Source organism: Dasypus novemcinctus, chromosome 17 (genome assembly GCF_030445035.2).
Source record: "Dasypus novemcinctus isolate mDasNov1 chromosome 17, mDasNov1.1.hap2, whole genome shotgun sequence".
In the NCBI taxonomy this organism is placed as follows: domain Eukaryota; kingdom Metazoa; phylum Chordata; class Mammalia; order Cingulata; family Dasypodidae; genus Dasypus; species Dasypus novemcinctus.
Window position 1 is genome coordinate 52,438,673 of NC_080689.1, and position 16,190 is coordinate 52,454,862.

Sequence of the window (16,190 nt, forward strand, 5' to 3'; positions counted from 1 at the left end):
TTAGAAGTCAGAAGTATTGATCCTTTAGGAGCATGAGAAGGAGGATGGAAAATGAGCCTTTTGGGGTACTGGTAAAGTTCAGTTTCATGATCTAGATTTTGTTTATATAGGTGTGGTCATTTAGTGAAAATTCTTTGACATGAACACTTATAATCTGTACACTCCTCCAAACATTTACTTTAAGAAGTATACATTTATTTTGCTATAATAGGAGCCAAATTTGGCTCTTTAGAAGCAAATCTTGTGATTACTTCATCTACACATATCCCTTGTTGCCACCTCCTGATTTGGGACAAGAGTTGGTGATGATGGCTAAATAATAAAGGTAAAGTAGGTGATAGAAGAATATAATTTTATCACTGGAGTTGTTTGGTACACAATGTGCAAACAAATGATAAATAAATGTATCTGGCCATTAAGCATCTCAAACCCTATAGGACTTCAGAAATTCCTCCCCCACCCCAACTGCCTTAGACTACAGCTATTTCCACTTTTTTTTTTTTTTTTTAAGTATAAAAGGCCCTTCTAAACTTTTAAGTCTAATTGAATTCTTTGTTAGATAACTGGAGAAAAAGACTCTACAAAACTTTAAAATACTACATATTAAAATCCTTTTTAAAGGTATTGTTTCCAAGATTTCTTGAAATTCCTGACCTGAGTCATTTTCTGATATGTCACACCCTGTCATGTCAAGTTACCTTACAATGAATAAACAGAAGAAAGGTTATACACTTAGCATGCATACCACCTGACATGTAAATATTTGCCAACTATTTCTTCTGGTTAAGTGAATGTGTTTTAAAGATCTAGATTATTAACTTAGAAAAGTTATAAATTTTTACAAAATGAAATAATTGCTGTATATTATAACAGTACATATATTTATGAATACACCTCATTATAAGGAAAAGATTTTTACTAAAAACTTTCAAATGTTGTCTTCTCTTTTGTTTTTACATGTAAATATATGTGTACAAACTTGTCTTCTTTCTTAGAGGCAGTCTTATGGGGAAACATGGTAACTAGTACAAAGGGCCCTTAGCTGGAAAAACAAAAAATAATTGAAGTTTAACAGAAAATTTACATAGGAAGTATTTATAGTACTTTGGCAAATATACCATCTATATGAAAAAATATTACGAAGATTTAAATGATTTAAAATACCTACAAACGTTTTTATTTCTGATTACTAAGGCAACTTGAAGTAACACGTCAGATGGCTATTCAGGTAATAGAGGAAAAAATACTTTTTCTGACTGGGGAAAAGTAATCACTGTTCACACACACACACACACACACACACACACAATCCACTGTATCCCTTAATGTAAATTATCTAGCTACATTAACTGAATTTACTAAACACTGCTTTTTCTTTATTTCAGTTTTGGTATTACACACATAACTTTAAATTAAACAACCTATTGAATGAACAATTCAATTTCCTTTAGTTCTGGGGGCACTGCAGAAGTTTCCCAATTCATAAGTGAAGGAACTGCTTAGCTCAAGGTCACAATCTGAGGCTTAAAAAAAATTTTCAGCTGCTCATTAGGGTTATAACCTATCAGGTTAGATGCCAAGGTGTTAAAGAGAGAATTATACAATGCTCAAAGTTACCTTCCTACACTTTGCTATGTAAGTGCAGTTAGTGTAATATGGTAAACAAAGAGAAGGGCAAAGAAAACTTTACTTTCTATCTTTCTTTTTATTGGAGGCTTATGCCAAAACAAAAACAAAACTTCTAATAAATCAGTAACAAGCATAATTTTTTGGCAGCAAGGAATATGGAAACAGTCATGAACTTGCAATAAAAAAGGAGAATAGCAAAGTGGTTCAGAGGATGGGGTTTGGAGTCAAACAGGAATGGTTTTAAATTCTGACTTTGACACTTTGAGTTTGTTTCTTTGTCTAAAAAATGAAAAAAACTACCTAACTCTTAGGGTGGTTATAAATATGAAATATGACAATAATTCCAGAGACTAATAAATGCTATATTTATTTTCACTGAAGATTGGTTCCTTTATTCTCTTACCCTGACAATATTGCATTTTTAGATTCAACGTAGCATAGAAGTTAAGAAGATATGCTTTGAGGTGAAAAGGACCTATGTGTAACACAATCTTTCTGCATCTGTAAAGTAGATATGTTGTGAGGTTATGTGACCATTAAATGAGATAAGGCATCAACAAATGTTCAACATATTCTCTAACATATAATAAGCATTTCGTAAGTGGTAGCTAAAATGATCAGACCTGGATTCTGGCTCAAACTCTTACATTGGCCCACTATGTAACTTTAAGCAAATCACTTAACCTTTCTGAATTTCATCCAAAAAATGGGTATAACAGCATCTGTCCTATCTACCTCACAGGACTGTTAAAATAATAAAATAAAATGATGCAGGCAAGCACTTTGAAAGCTGTAAGGCCCAATAAAATAGATGGTGTTATGATTCTGATAGCAATTTAGGAGTTAAGTACTATAAAATGGCATTTTAAAATATACTTCATATCATCAAGAAGGCTGTACTTGACTTCTTTTGGTTTTTCAGACAACACACAAGTGGTGAACATTAAAGAAGCATTTTTCTCTGGTAGTCAGGATTAGAAAAGTAATGCAATTAGTGGTTAATAGGAATATTTTTTCTTGTTCATCAATGAGAAGTAAGATTAACATTTGAACTAATGTACATTGTAATATAGAGTATATGACAAGTGTATTGATGGTTTTTGTTGAGCAGAAAGGCCCTCTTTGGTCTCATTAATTCACTTCTAACAGGAATGGCATAGTATATGTTATCAGATTAATTACTATTTTTAAAGTCCTTTAAAGATGAAAAACCCTCTATAAATGCTTAGCATATATTGCTGTTAACACCTATCAAGGTTAAGCTCTTCTTCAAAATGCAGCTACTGCTCAATGAGCTAGTTGTTAAATAACATGACATGCCAAAAATGGCAGCTGCTATAATATGAGTCATTTCATGATTATAGCAATAAATAGAATTTATATTATTAAGTAGTTAAAATTAATCCATTATTCTTCAGAGGTTATTTATGTCTTAGAAAATTGAGGTACTGAAAAGTGAAATAATTGATTTGATTTCTCACTTCAAGCTGGTACACAAAAAAGCCAAAGCTTCAGGGAAACTCCTGAAGTACTACTGCTGTATAGCTGCACTGCCCAGTAGGGTAACCATACAGTGTGTGGTTACTGAACTTGAAACATGGCTGGTATGACTGGGGAACTGAAGTTTTAAATTTTATGTAGTTTTAACTAAATTAAAACCTGAAACTCAAGGCAGTTAATTGTAAAATTTTTAAGATTATTTGGGACAATTTGGGTATCTGACTCTACTTCAACTCTAAGTTTTATAAAAATCTATAAATAAATATCCAATATTTCTGATGAAAATTTAGCATGATTTGAAATATACTCTAAGATGTACTAGAAAATTTAAATTTACATATGGGACTTGCATTATATTTCTATTGGACATAACTGCTCTATAGATTCAAAGACATGCAATAAATTATGCATGTTATGGACTCTACTTCTTTAATCCTTCCAATGAAACTACTGGAAGCTGGACGAGTATATGGGGATGCTTAACAGTGTCAGGTTTGGTAGTTGTAGAATCAGGAAGCATTTATAAGTCTTTGATATCTAAAGACTTGGTCTGCAGGACGCATGTCTTAGGATTGCCTCAGTGATGTGCTGGTAAATTATTAAAGCCAGCAATCCAAATCAAAACAAAACTCCAACCAATTTGTAGAGCCTGCCAATTTATGTAATATAAAAATTCCCACCATGATGTCACAGAACTCAGGGTTGGAAAGAGACGCATACAACAATTAGTACTCACTAGACTGTAGGTGCCAGCTCCAGACCACCACCAGAATATCTTATGAGTTTCTGACAAAAAGGAGTTTATATATGAAATTTATTTGATGGGGATTAAAATATATCTGCTTATAACTAAATTCTGCGCTACAGCAAAAAGTATTTTAGGGTGATAAATTCAGGAATAAAGAATATTTTATTTTCTTTAAGCCTGTGGAAACTAAGTGACTATAAAAACCCTTAGTCTTCCCTGAGATCTCTTGAGAATATAGATTTATGATTATGTGATGCCATCTTGTAAACTTGTTGGGGATTGAATCATGTACCCCACAAATGATATGTTCAACTCTAAATCCCCAAGCCTATGGCATGAACCCATTCAAAAACAGGACTTTTTAATATGTCAAGATGAGTCAGGGTATAGATGTTTTAACTTTTCTGTGATTAGGATCTTTAAAGACTCATTTAGATGAGGTCAAATTAAATTAGGATGGATCTTAATTGATATGACTGAGTCCTTTTAAGCAAAGGAAATTCAAATGCAGTCAGTCAGGAGAAGCCAGAAGACAGCACCTATGAGGGGCAGACGCAAGGAGAGAGATGCTGCTATGTGACAGCGAATTGCTGGAACCCTAAGACTCCAGGAGATGGAAAGCCCTGCCAATTCCTCAAGGCTGGACTTCCAGTATCCTTTTTAAAAGGCCAACCCAGGAAGTGGATTTGGCTCAATGGATAGAGCGTCTGCCTACCACATAGTAGGTCCAGGGTTCAAATCCAGGGCCTCCTGACCCGTGTGATCAGCTGGCCCATGTTCAGAGCTGATGTGTGCAAGGAGTGCCATGCCATGCAGGGGTGTCCCCCGCATAGGGGAGCCCCACGTGCAAGGAGTGTGCCGGTATGGAGAGTCGTCCAGTGCAAAAAAAGTGCAGCCTGCCCAGGAGTGGTGCTGTACACACGGAGAGCTAACTGACGCAGCAAGATGACACAACAAAAAGAGACACAGATTCCTAGAGCCACTGACAAGAATACAAGCAGACACAGAAGAACACACAGCAAATGGACACAGAGAGCAGACAACTGGGGGTGGGGGTGGGCAAGGAAGGGGAGAGAAATAATAAATAAATAAATCTTTAAATAAATAAATAAAAGCAAACTCAGTGAGGTGTGTGTCATAGTAGACCTGGTAAACCAAAACAAGACTGTAAAATGTTAATAAAGGCACAAGATAGTTAATTTTGATAAAGCAGATGCGTCATTTTAAACTCATGAACTTTATAGGCTAACTACATAATAAAAATTTCTTGTGTGAATAGAGATTTCCTTGGAAAATGGTATAGAAAGGTTATCTTCAGAATTGATACTAATTCTGACACATTATATAGAGAATCTTATACATATAAAATATCTGTCAGGGGAATGAGGATAGCTCTGGTTTGAGTGCCTGCTTCCCATGTACAAGGCTGCGGGTTCAATCCCTGGCACCTTCTTAAAAAAAATGTTGGCGGTCCAAATTCAGCTCTATAATTTTGTGATTTTTGTTAACTAATCTATGTGAAATCATTGTTTATTGAGAAATTTCTCAGTTTCTGTGTTAGCCAGCTTCTCTGCTTGGGCACCTTGATGTTACACTTTTTGCTACAGTAAATTTCAGCATAAAGAAAATCTTTTACGTAAAAGTCACTTCATAAAAGGACAATTCAAAGATAACTTTTGAATAAAGCAAGTCTCCCGCTAAAGAAATTCTTTAAGAGCATATTCACACTTGAAACTTTTCAACAACTGTTTGTATTATTAATTGTATGAAGAGCAATAAATGATAATTTTTCACATAGTTGTGAGTTGGCTAGAATTTTATAGTTTCTTAGTTTTGATTCTGTTTGCTTTTCCAGTAGCACTAATAGTTTTAGTGTTTTTTTTTTTTTGGCGAAAGACTTAGGTTATTCTAGTTCTTTCTCCTTACTTCATAGATGTAGTGACTTTTCAAATGTCAGTCTTGACCAGCCTAGCCAGGTTTCTTGACTCCTATCTTAGTATTCTTCAAGTTCCTATCATATCATTACATGAAACTATTTGTCCATTAACATTTTGGGACTATTGATAGAAGTTATTTTTTGCTCGATTTTACATTAGCCACAGAACACATTTATTTTTTAACTTACAATTTCATCAGTTACGAATAGTATTATACACCCATCCTCAAGTAAAATGCCTTCGTTGTTTTGTGTCTTCTTGCAGATAATTTAAATGGCAGTCATTCTGTCCTAGATCAGCACAATTTACTAGTCTGACTAATAGGTAAAGGAGAGAAGAGAAGGTTTAAGACATTTGATTCCTTTTTGAAAATAGGCTGTTTTCTTTTGCTTAGTAAGTATCAATTTATGAAAAGATGAATTCTGAAAGGTTGGCACCTTGCTTTAGAATACAGGGATCTATTATTTCAGTATTCCAAAATGTGTTAAATAATATTTAAATGAAGGAGAGGTTACACCTGAAAATGAATACCTAGTTTAGAGAAAATTTATACTTATAATAATTAAGAATTGGTATTATTTAATGTTATATTTTTTGATTGACAACATTATGTCACCACAAAGAAGGGAACAAAAGGTTTGATAATTATGGCATTTTTAGGAACTTTACTGAAAACTATAAATCTCTTTTAAGTTATACAAGTAATACAGTTTTGTATAGACCTCTATAGCTAAGCAAACCAGTCAGTCTTTGATGTGCTTATAATTATGAAGGGTTTAGGATTACTTCTTTAGGCAAAGATGCCTAGAGGTAGGAAGGTTTAGATCAAAACTGACATCATGACACAATAAAGGGAAGATAGATGAAGTGGAGCCAAAAGTAGGTTGGCATGAATATATCGCTGAAGTCAAAAAACTAATATAATGTAGCCTCTTAGGCAGACTAACCACAGATTTAAATTGTTTGCAAAATTAAAAATGTCTTTTATAGCATAATTTTTGAAGATTTTTCTATTAAAAATAATTTAAATATGAGGGAAATTTTCCCTTCACCCAGGAATCATCTACTGGATATAATTTTTATACACTTTTATAGATGGTATCATGATTTTATGTAAAACCAAAAAGGTATTTTAGGAAGAAGATAACTTATTAAAACTAAGACTTCTGAGTGATTTTTTAAATGGCATGGTAATGTGGTAACATACCAATGGGAAACAAAAAGGAAGATAATATGATTTGTATTTTGTTAAAAACATGCATAGAAAAGAGATGAAATACATTAATTTTATCAGCTATCTCTGGGTGATAATATAATGATTAATCTTTATCATCTTTATAATGTATTCTTTAAATTTTCCATTAAGTATGAATAAGTTTTTAAATAAGAAATTTTAAAATAAAATTTAAAAGGAGAAGGCTACTTATAAAACCATAGCTTTTGTATAGCACAGTACCTGACAGATCATATTTGGAAATATGCATTTCTAAAGATTTATTAACATGCAAATGTGTAGATATGTTGTGTGTGTCTGGGAACTGTCTTTGAATAGGGTTTCTTTTATATGTTTTTTTCTCTGTACATGAGGATTATATATAAATTGATTTCCTATTTTTATTTTTCAAAGTAACTATTCTTCAAATCTCATTGTAACAAAATAACTGCTAGCTGTTCCCCCAATATCCTTTCTCTTCTTTTTCTATAGTTAAAAGTGTTTTTACCAGGTACATGGCCAACATACTAAAGAGGTTTCCCAGACTCTCGTACAGTTAGGTGCAGCCTTATGATCAGGTTCTGTCCAATGGTATATCTGCAGAAGTGATTGCTACCAACTCCTAAGTTGTACCCTGAAAAGGAAAGAAATATGTCCTCCTCCTTGCCTTCTTTTCACTCAAAATGATGTCTTCAAGGTTTATCCATGTTGTGGCATATATCAGAACTTCATTTCTTTTTATGGCTGAATAATATTCCATTGTGTGAATACATATTTTGTTTATCCATTCATCTGCTGAGGCTCACTTGATTGCTTCGACCTTTTGGCTATTGTGAGTATCGTTTTTATGAACATTAGTGTACGAATATCTGTCTTAGCTAAGGAACCCTTTTGAAAGCCAAACTCTTGACCATTTTCTGCTTTCGTAAGTTTGAGTGAGAACAGTTCAATTAAATAGAAGGAATATAAAAGAAAATGAGCTTTCCCCAGCATGATGTAAGCTGTGAGGAAGAACTGGTCAGAGAGCATGATGAGGAATGGGGTCTCTTTCCCAATTCCACTTGAGTCAGAATATGGACTACTTGGCTGACACCACTGTGACTGGGAGTAGTTTTCCCAGTTTTATAGAACAAAAGTCATCTAAGGTGTTTACCTATTGATAGTTGCTGCTGTTTTGGAACAGTATCTTTGTCAAGGGATAGTAATCTAAGTCAAAGACTGAGATTTGAAACAAAGACTGAGGAAAGGGTATTCACAGGGCTTTGGCCAAAAAAGGCTGTTAGTAGAAATGAGGCAGGCCCTCTGGCAAGGAATTCTGGGCTGCACAGAAACCTGATCACTGTATATACACAGGAGACAGAGGTACTTTGACAAATAGTGGAGTTTCTTCATTTTTCTGTCATTTTGTCATAATCTCTTTACACTCCTTTTCAACATTAATAACTTTAAATAGCTTAAACCACAAGGTGGCTCTACTATTATTTGATCCTGATGGAAAAGGTAAAGTACAAGACAATTGGGGAAAGTTCCCAGGAAAGTAATGATGAATTTACTTCCTGCTGTGTTTTCCTAAATGGCTAGATGGGTAGGGATGGAGGATATTTGTATCCAGATAATAAAAAATCAAAATTCCATGGTGTGTTTTTATCATTTAGCTAAAAGTGACTTCTCATAAAAATATGAAATAGAACCTGCCTCACAGAGTTGTGGTGAGCATTAAATGAGTTAATATCTGTAATTTAGAACAGTATCTGGCCAAGAGTAGGCATTCAATAAATAATAAAATTATTATTATGAGGCAAATCAATATCCTTAGCAAGTCACAAGATACAGTGATAGGTCAATTAAAGTTATTTTTATCTAATATTGTATTAATAGTGAGTATCCCTTATCTCTTAGATGGAGATTTGAAAGTGGTCTCTGCTCACAGGTTCTATGGTCATGGCAGATGGAGTTCAGTGCCATCTCAGTTGGCCCAACTTTGGAGTTTGTGTTTCTGTGTGATGGAGCTGGACTTAGATGTGATCTTTGTCCACAAGTCTCTCCTGTTATTTTTACCGAACAGTAGTTGGTGCTGGGGTTTAATGTATACCCAGGGGACCTGAATCTCTGGACTGACCATGTGATAGCCAGGCCCTGAGCCTCAACAGACTTGCAGCCCCTACGTTCTGGGTTAATGGACTTACCCCACTCAGCTAACATGGAGGTGAAGAAGGTCAACCACCACACCAGGGAGCCAAGAGTGCCTACAACTGAAAGCAGGAGAATTGCATCCAGCATCCATGTGGAATCTAAGCCCCCTCTTCATATAGATGTTGAGTGGACACAGCCATTCTAAGGTCCACAGGATGCAGGAATAAAGTATGGATTAGAGTGGACTTACTGATATTCTATTCACGAACTATTGTGATTAGTAATCAAAGAAAATGTGGCATTGGTGTGGAGAAAGTGGCCATGGTGGCTGCTGGGGGTAGGGAGTGGGAGGAAGAGATGTGATGTGGAGGCATTTTCGGGACTTGGAGTTGTCCTGGGTGGTGCTGCAGGGACAGTTACCGGATATTGTATGTCCTCCCATGGCCCACTGGGTGGACTGTGGGAGAGTGTGGGCTATGGTGTGGACCACTGACCATGAGGTGCAGCGGTGCTCAGAGATGTATTCACCAAATACAACGAATATCTCATGATGATTGAGGAGGTTGTTGTTATGGGGGGAGGAGTGGGGTGAGGGGGGTGGGGGGTATATGGGGACCTCATATTTTTTGAATGTAACATTAAAAAAATAAAGACAAAAAAAAAAAAAGCAAGTGGTCTCTGAACCTCTTGGGTTCAATCAGTTTGGAACTCTCTCAGGGTGGGGGAAGGAGAATGGAATCATCTTGGTGGCAAGTAATTTTCAGTGATGGTATTCAGGCTCAGAGCAGCTCCTCATGAAGCCCTAATAGTCTGGCTTGAGTCCTTCAGTACCACATCTGGTGGTAATGTTAGACTGAGACTGACAATTGGCCCCTTTACTGTAAACAGCATTGCAAAAACAAAGTGCAAGATGATCTATCTCTGGAGAGAGATTTCAAGCAACTTAAAAAGTGGAAATCTAATTAAAACTTCTTTGTTTCACAGAAGTTCCACAGAGGAAGGTCCTTTGCCTAATCTAGGATTAGGAAATACCAGGACAAATGAGACCTGGGATGTTCAGGTATCAATACTGCCAGGTTTGGTGACATTAGATAAACTTAGTTTAGACAAAGGAAGCTCATGCTGATAGTATGGTCGTAGACATTCAGATGCAATCTAGGCTTTTGGTTTGTCTTCTTTGGAAGACCACATTGTAAAATGTCTCTAGTGGCTTCTAAATGGAAACAAATCATCCAAACCTGAAATCCCATGTGAGGTATTTTGTCTGCTATAGGAAAGACTTCTTTTGAGATATAACTTGTTTGTGTGTACAAATAAAGGGTTATGTAAGTTCCTGTATCAGTTAATTTTAATAACAGCATTGATGATGACAAACTCTTTTTTCCTCAAAATCTGAAAAGAACAATGTTTTATTTCACTTTTTGCTAAATGATGACTACAGTAAACACTGATTATCAATTTTCAAATTAACACAATTCCAACTTGTATATCCATATTGTACTATTGGTCAAGACTTAATTCTTTTTTAAAAAAAGATATTCTGTCTTTAGAAAGAAAGTAATTCAGATTAACCAACCATGCCCTACAAAGTTAAATAGAAATGATACTGAGTAAGTATTGATTAAAACAAAAAGCATTTTACAAACCCAGCATTAATTCTTACCAACTCCAGAGGTTATTGATTCTGCATCAATGTCGCTAGCTCTTTTTCTTGCCACTTCAGCTAGTGCCAATTCACCCTTATCTAGTGCAAGGTAATGGATGTCCTTTGAAAACAAAGCAAAATAAAAGAGTAATCCAAAATGAATCTTGGTCAAGTTACAAAGGAGATTATGAAAGAAAGAAACTTATTGTCAGATAACAATATGACAGAGCAGATGAATATTTTTCTTACATTTTAATTTTCTCATTTTCTTTTCTAGTATAAGCAATTTTTTTCTGAATTGCAGAACATCTATAACTAAAGGCAATTGTTTGAATAAATTTTTTAGGGTTTTTATGGCCAAATAAAAGCGTTCAATAAAATATTTGACATACTCAGTTTTGTCAGGAAATAAAAACCTTAATTGCCATTTTCCTTCATGAGATTGTATTATCTAAGGGAGAATGTTCAAAATTCAAATGTATATTACATTATGCTAAGCACTATACAAACTCAGATTTGTCTGATTTTTATGTGTATGGCACATGTTACTTTGTTACTATCATTACTACGATATTATCATTTTAAAAGCATTTAGTCACCATAACTAGTCCCTACTAAATACCAGGCACTGTTCTATGGTATAGAGATCAATCACTGCACCATCTGTCAAGAGGCTCTGTGCTCAGTGGGAAAACCTAACAAGGTGATAGGTTTCATGGCAGATATTTGCACATAATGCTGTGGCACTGAAGAGGAAGAATGCATCGTTGAGCTGAGTCTTAAAGGATAAGAGTTACGATAGAGAGTAAATGGGGAAAAGGTGCTCCAGACAGAGGCAACATCTGGTGCATATATACAGAGAAGTTTGTCAGGAGTGGCAGGTCTTTCAGTATGGAAGGAAAACCAGATGTGTAGGAGAAAGCAGTGGAAAATAATACTGCACAGGTAGGAAGAGCCATTAAAAGGAACTAGTGGAAGTGGATGTGGCTCAAGTGATAGAACTTCTGCCTACCATATGGGAGGACTTGGGTTCAAACCCTGAGGCCTCCTGGTGAAAAAGAGAAAGTGTGCCCATGCGGTGAGCCAGTGCCCATACGAGTGCCCATGTGTGAGCCAGTGAGCACAAATGCCCGCGTAAGTGAGTCACACAGCAAGACGATGATGCAACAAAAGAGAGGCAAGGGGAGAGTCAAGGGTGAAGTATAGCAGAAACCAGGAACTGAGGTGGCTCAATTGACAGGGAATCTCTCTCCACATCAGGTACCTTCAGGAATGAATCCCAGTGAATCTTAGAGCAGAAAAAATGAGAGGAGAAGACAACACAGACAGCAAAAATAGCAGGGCAGGAGGAAGGGAAGGGGGAAAAGTAAATTAATCATTTTTTAAAAGAAGGAATTAGAAGTCTTTTTGGTACACAGAATAATTGCAGGAATGAAGATTTTTGTTACAATAAAAGTGGAAAAAGAATATGAACAGCTCAGCCAGTTTATAATGAAGAAAAAGAAATGTCCTACACTTGTGAAAAGATACTTCATCTTGTTAATATTAAAAAATGCAAATCAAAACAATGTAATTTCAAATTGAGTAAGTTCTAAAAAATTAATACTTTGCAAGTTCTTAGAAATAAGCACTTGCATTTTCTGGGAATGTAACAGCTTTAGAGCAGGGGTCGGCAAACCTCTTAGTGTCATGGTCCAAATCTAGCCTGTTGCCTGTTTTTGTATAGTTTTCAAGATAAGAATGTTCTTTTACACTTTTAAATGGTTGGAAGAGATGCAATCAACCAGTATTATTAAATAATGAATGGCTCTGAAAATGGCTTTTGTTTTAGACTTAGATAGTTAAACCTAAAATTACAAGGCAAAACAATGATTATATTTGAAACCTATTTTGTGATAATGTATTCAGTCACAACCAATGTTTGCAAGTAATGTCAGGTTGCTTTATATGCTTCCTACATGGTCAAAAGTTTTTTAAAAGGAAGTGAGATCTCCATTTCTATACGAATTCACAGCAATATATATTTTTATCCCAAAACTACAGCTCCAACAGTATTTTTTGGACCTCAATGCAAGTGCAAAGGGAAATTTCCATATTTCAAATCCACTTTAACTGTGCAATTGAGAAATGTTTATTGGAAGTGATTAGTTTGCAATATAATGGCATGCTAAAAGTAAATACCAACAGAAGAATCTAATAGATATCTAAAAATGCCTTCTAAGCAATGACTATGCTCAATTAAAACCATATGTTCTTGTATTGATAACATTTGGCAGTACCTAACCTACGTGAAAAGACATTTGCAGAGAGATGATATACATCAAATATCATTAGGAATCAGCATTAACAGATGAACAACTGCAAAATATTTTGATGATAGGAAACACCAATTTTGAACCCCAATTAAGTGAAATGCTATTCCCCTAAAATAAATTGCAGTCTTCATATTAGTGTATACCTGTGTTACAAAAAATGTACTCAATTATCATATTTCAAATTTCATCAGTAGAAAATGATGAAAATTTGTTTTTTTTCTTGTTATTTAACTGTAATAATCTCAATTTTGCCTGTAGGCAAGTCTATAATATTTACTACCTGGTCCTTTACAGAAAAAGTCTGCTGATCCCATGTTTTAAAAATATATCAGATTTAAAATTTGAATATATGTTAGGAATTCTTCCTGAGGAAATAATTGGACAATGTATGTGGAAGACTGATAAGTAGAGCAGTGTTTAAAGTAATGACCAATTGGAAATTTAAATGTATACCAATTGAAATAATCATGGTTTTTCTCTCAATCTAGAAGACTGGTATGCTACTTTCATAGTAGATCCTTATATTCATTGAAAAAAATTGGTAATTAAAAAATATATACTGCTGTATTTAATTTGCTAGTATTTATTTAATATTTGTTTTCAATTAAGAACACTGTGACTTTCTTTACTTGGACTGCCTTTGACTTGTATCAAGCAAGTTGCAGAAGAATATAAAAAATGAATAAAAATATCAGCAAAAAGAAGGAAAGGAACAACATGAAGGGAATCTAGATCTCTCTGGATATACATTTTTCACAATCTGACTTGAACCATGGGAATTTTTTACGTAATTATAAAATAATTAGTTTTCAAAAAATGAAATAAAAATTGAACTTAAAGCATCAAATTGGTAGCATAACTATATGAAAAATTATTGCAAGTCACTTTAAAATATGGAATATGCTTTGTGGAATATATCTAAGAATAAAAGATCTGCAAAGAAATTTTAGAATGTTTCATAAATAGATTATTGGGAATAATATTTGTAGAATTATTCTGAAACCATTTTCTGTAAGCATAGAGTGGTCAGCAAACTACTTTGTCCATGTGCCAAATCCAGCCAATGACCAGTTTTTCTAGTTTTAAAACAACAGTCACACTCATTTTGAGCTACAACTGCACAGGTGAATAAGTGTGACACTACTGCAACTATATGGCTTGCAAAGCCTAAAATATTTACTACCCAGCACTTTAAGGAAAAGTTTGCTGACCCATGTCTAGGTCTTTCCCTGGAAAATAATGACAACCTAGTGGCAGTAATCCTGTGAATGTGAATATCCATTTCCCACCAAACAGAATCAGGATTTATTAGAGAGATGGTTGATTCCATGTTTGGGACACCTTGTTATACCAGAAGTCAAGGAAGCTATTAGTCTACTGGGGTCATCGCAAAAAGATTCAGAAACCAACTTGAAGGAGCTTTCCTGGCCAAAGATGAGTTCAAAAATATTACCATCGCTATATTCTTTCAAGGAATATAACAAAACCCAGCACTCAACAACATGAAATTTATAAAGTCTAGCTTCCAATTAAAAAAAAAATACTATATATGAAGAGAATTAAGAAAATGTGACCCTAACGCAGGCTCAGGCACAGCAGATTCTCACAGAAAATGCCTGCTTTATAGGTTACATAACAAAAAGTGTTCAAAAGAGCAGGGAAAAGACCCCAAGATGGCTGGTTCCCAGGGGTGGGGGAATGGACAAATGCTTAGGTCAGGGGCAATGGATGGCAGCTCCACATGCCTCTTTTTGTATTGGAGGTGAGACACTTGCACTGCCCAAGTGATGGACTTTAATACATTCCAGGGGGAGGGAACACTGCCAATGAGCAACCTTTGTGCCCTGGCAAGCAGCTGGGGTGATTAAGCTTTAATGTCTTCTCCCAGCTGCCTGCTGCCTCTTGAAAAATAGAATCATACCAAACACTAGTACCCAAGCAAACACGAGTGAAAACATAAACACCTGCATGCAAACAAGTAAGAGGAGATAAGGAAGGGGATAGGTAAGGGCCGGAAGATGGCCACTGAGTATATATGTCTGTGACCTCTTAAGCAAATAGCTAATAAGCCAAGAAGGGAGTAAATTGGAATGCCAAAAATACCCGATTTATTAAAAGGATGAAAAGAGGTATAGGGAGAAAAGGACAAAGAACAGATGTAACAAAGCATGACATAGTTCAAATCCAACCATATCAATAATTACATTAAATGTAAATGGCTTGGGGAGCAGATGCAACTTAAGAGGTTGAGCACCTGCTTCTCCCAGGGGAGGTCCCAGGTTCAATTCCTGGTGTCTCCTAAAACAAAAACAAAAGCAGAAACCAACAACAAGCAAAACAATGACAACAAGCAAAACAACAACAACAAGAAAAACTCAGGAAACTGTGGCTCGTGGTTGAGCACCAGCTTCCCACATACAAGGTCCTGGGTTCAATCCCCAGCCTCTAGTACCTAAAAACAAACAAATAAAACTGCCCCACTCAAAAACAAAAAACAAAACCCCCAAAACACACAAAGATTGTTGAACTGTGTGAAAAAGCAAGAATTAGCTATATCAATAGGAGACCTACTTAACTTTAAAAGTACAGATAGGTTAAAAATAAAAGGATTCAAAAATATACCATTTCAATACAAATCAATAAAAGCTAACAGTTATATTAATAAAAAACAAATAAAAAAAGACAAATTAAAGAAGATTTAAATAAATGGAAGGGTATTCAGTGTTAAGGGACCAGAAGACTAAATATCATTAAGATGTCAATCCTAGCCATTTCAGCAACTTTCTTTTCAGAAATGGAAATGCCAATCATCAAATTTATATGGAAGGGTAAGTGGCCCTGAATAGCAAGAGACATCTTGAAAAAGGAGAATGAAGTTGGATGACTCACACTTCCCAAACTTAAAAACTTATTACAAAGCCACAGTAATCAAAGAAGCATGGTACTGGCACAAGGATATACATGTAAACCAATGGAATTTAGAGATCAAAAATCAACACTAACATTTATGGCCAACTGATTTTTGATAAGGGGGGAAAGAATAGTCTCTTGAACAAATGGTAATGGGAAA

General features: G+C 35.1%; 1 protein-coding gene across 4 annotated transcripts in view; it reads right to left on the minus strand.

The window, feature by feature from the left end:
* Nucleotides 1-16,190, minus strand: part of WDPCP (WD repeat containing planar cell polarity effector) — a 407,401-nt gene that overhangs the window by 110,886 nt on the left and 280,325 nt on the right. For all 4 annotated transcript variants that reach the window (XM_058278665.2, XM_058278668.2, XM_058278667.2 and 1 more), the window contains one exon: nucleotides 10,824-10,926. In XM_058278665.2, coding sequence (XP_058134648.1) covers nucleotides 10,824-10,926 — 103 coding nt within the window. The remainder of the gene's footprint in view (nucleotides 1-10,823; nucleotides 10,927-16,190) is intronic.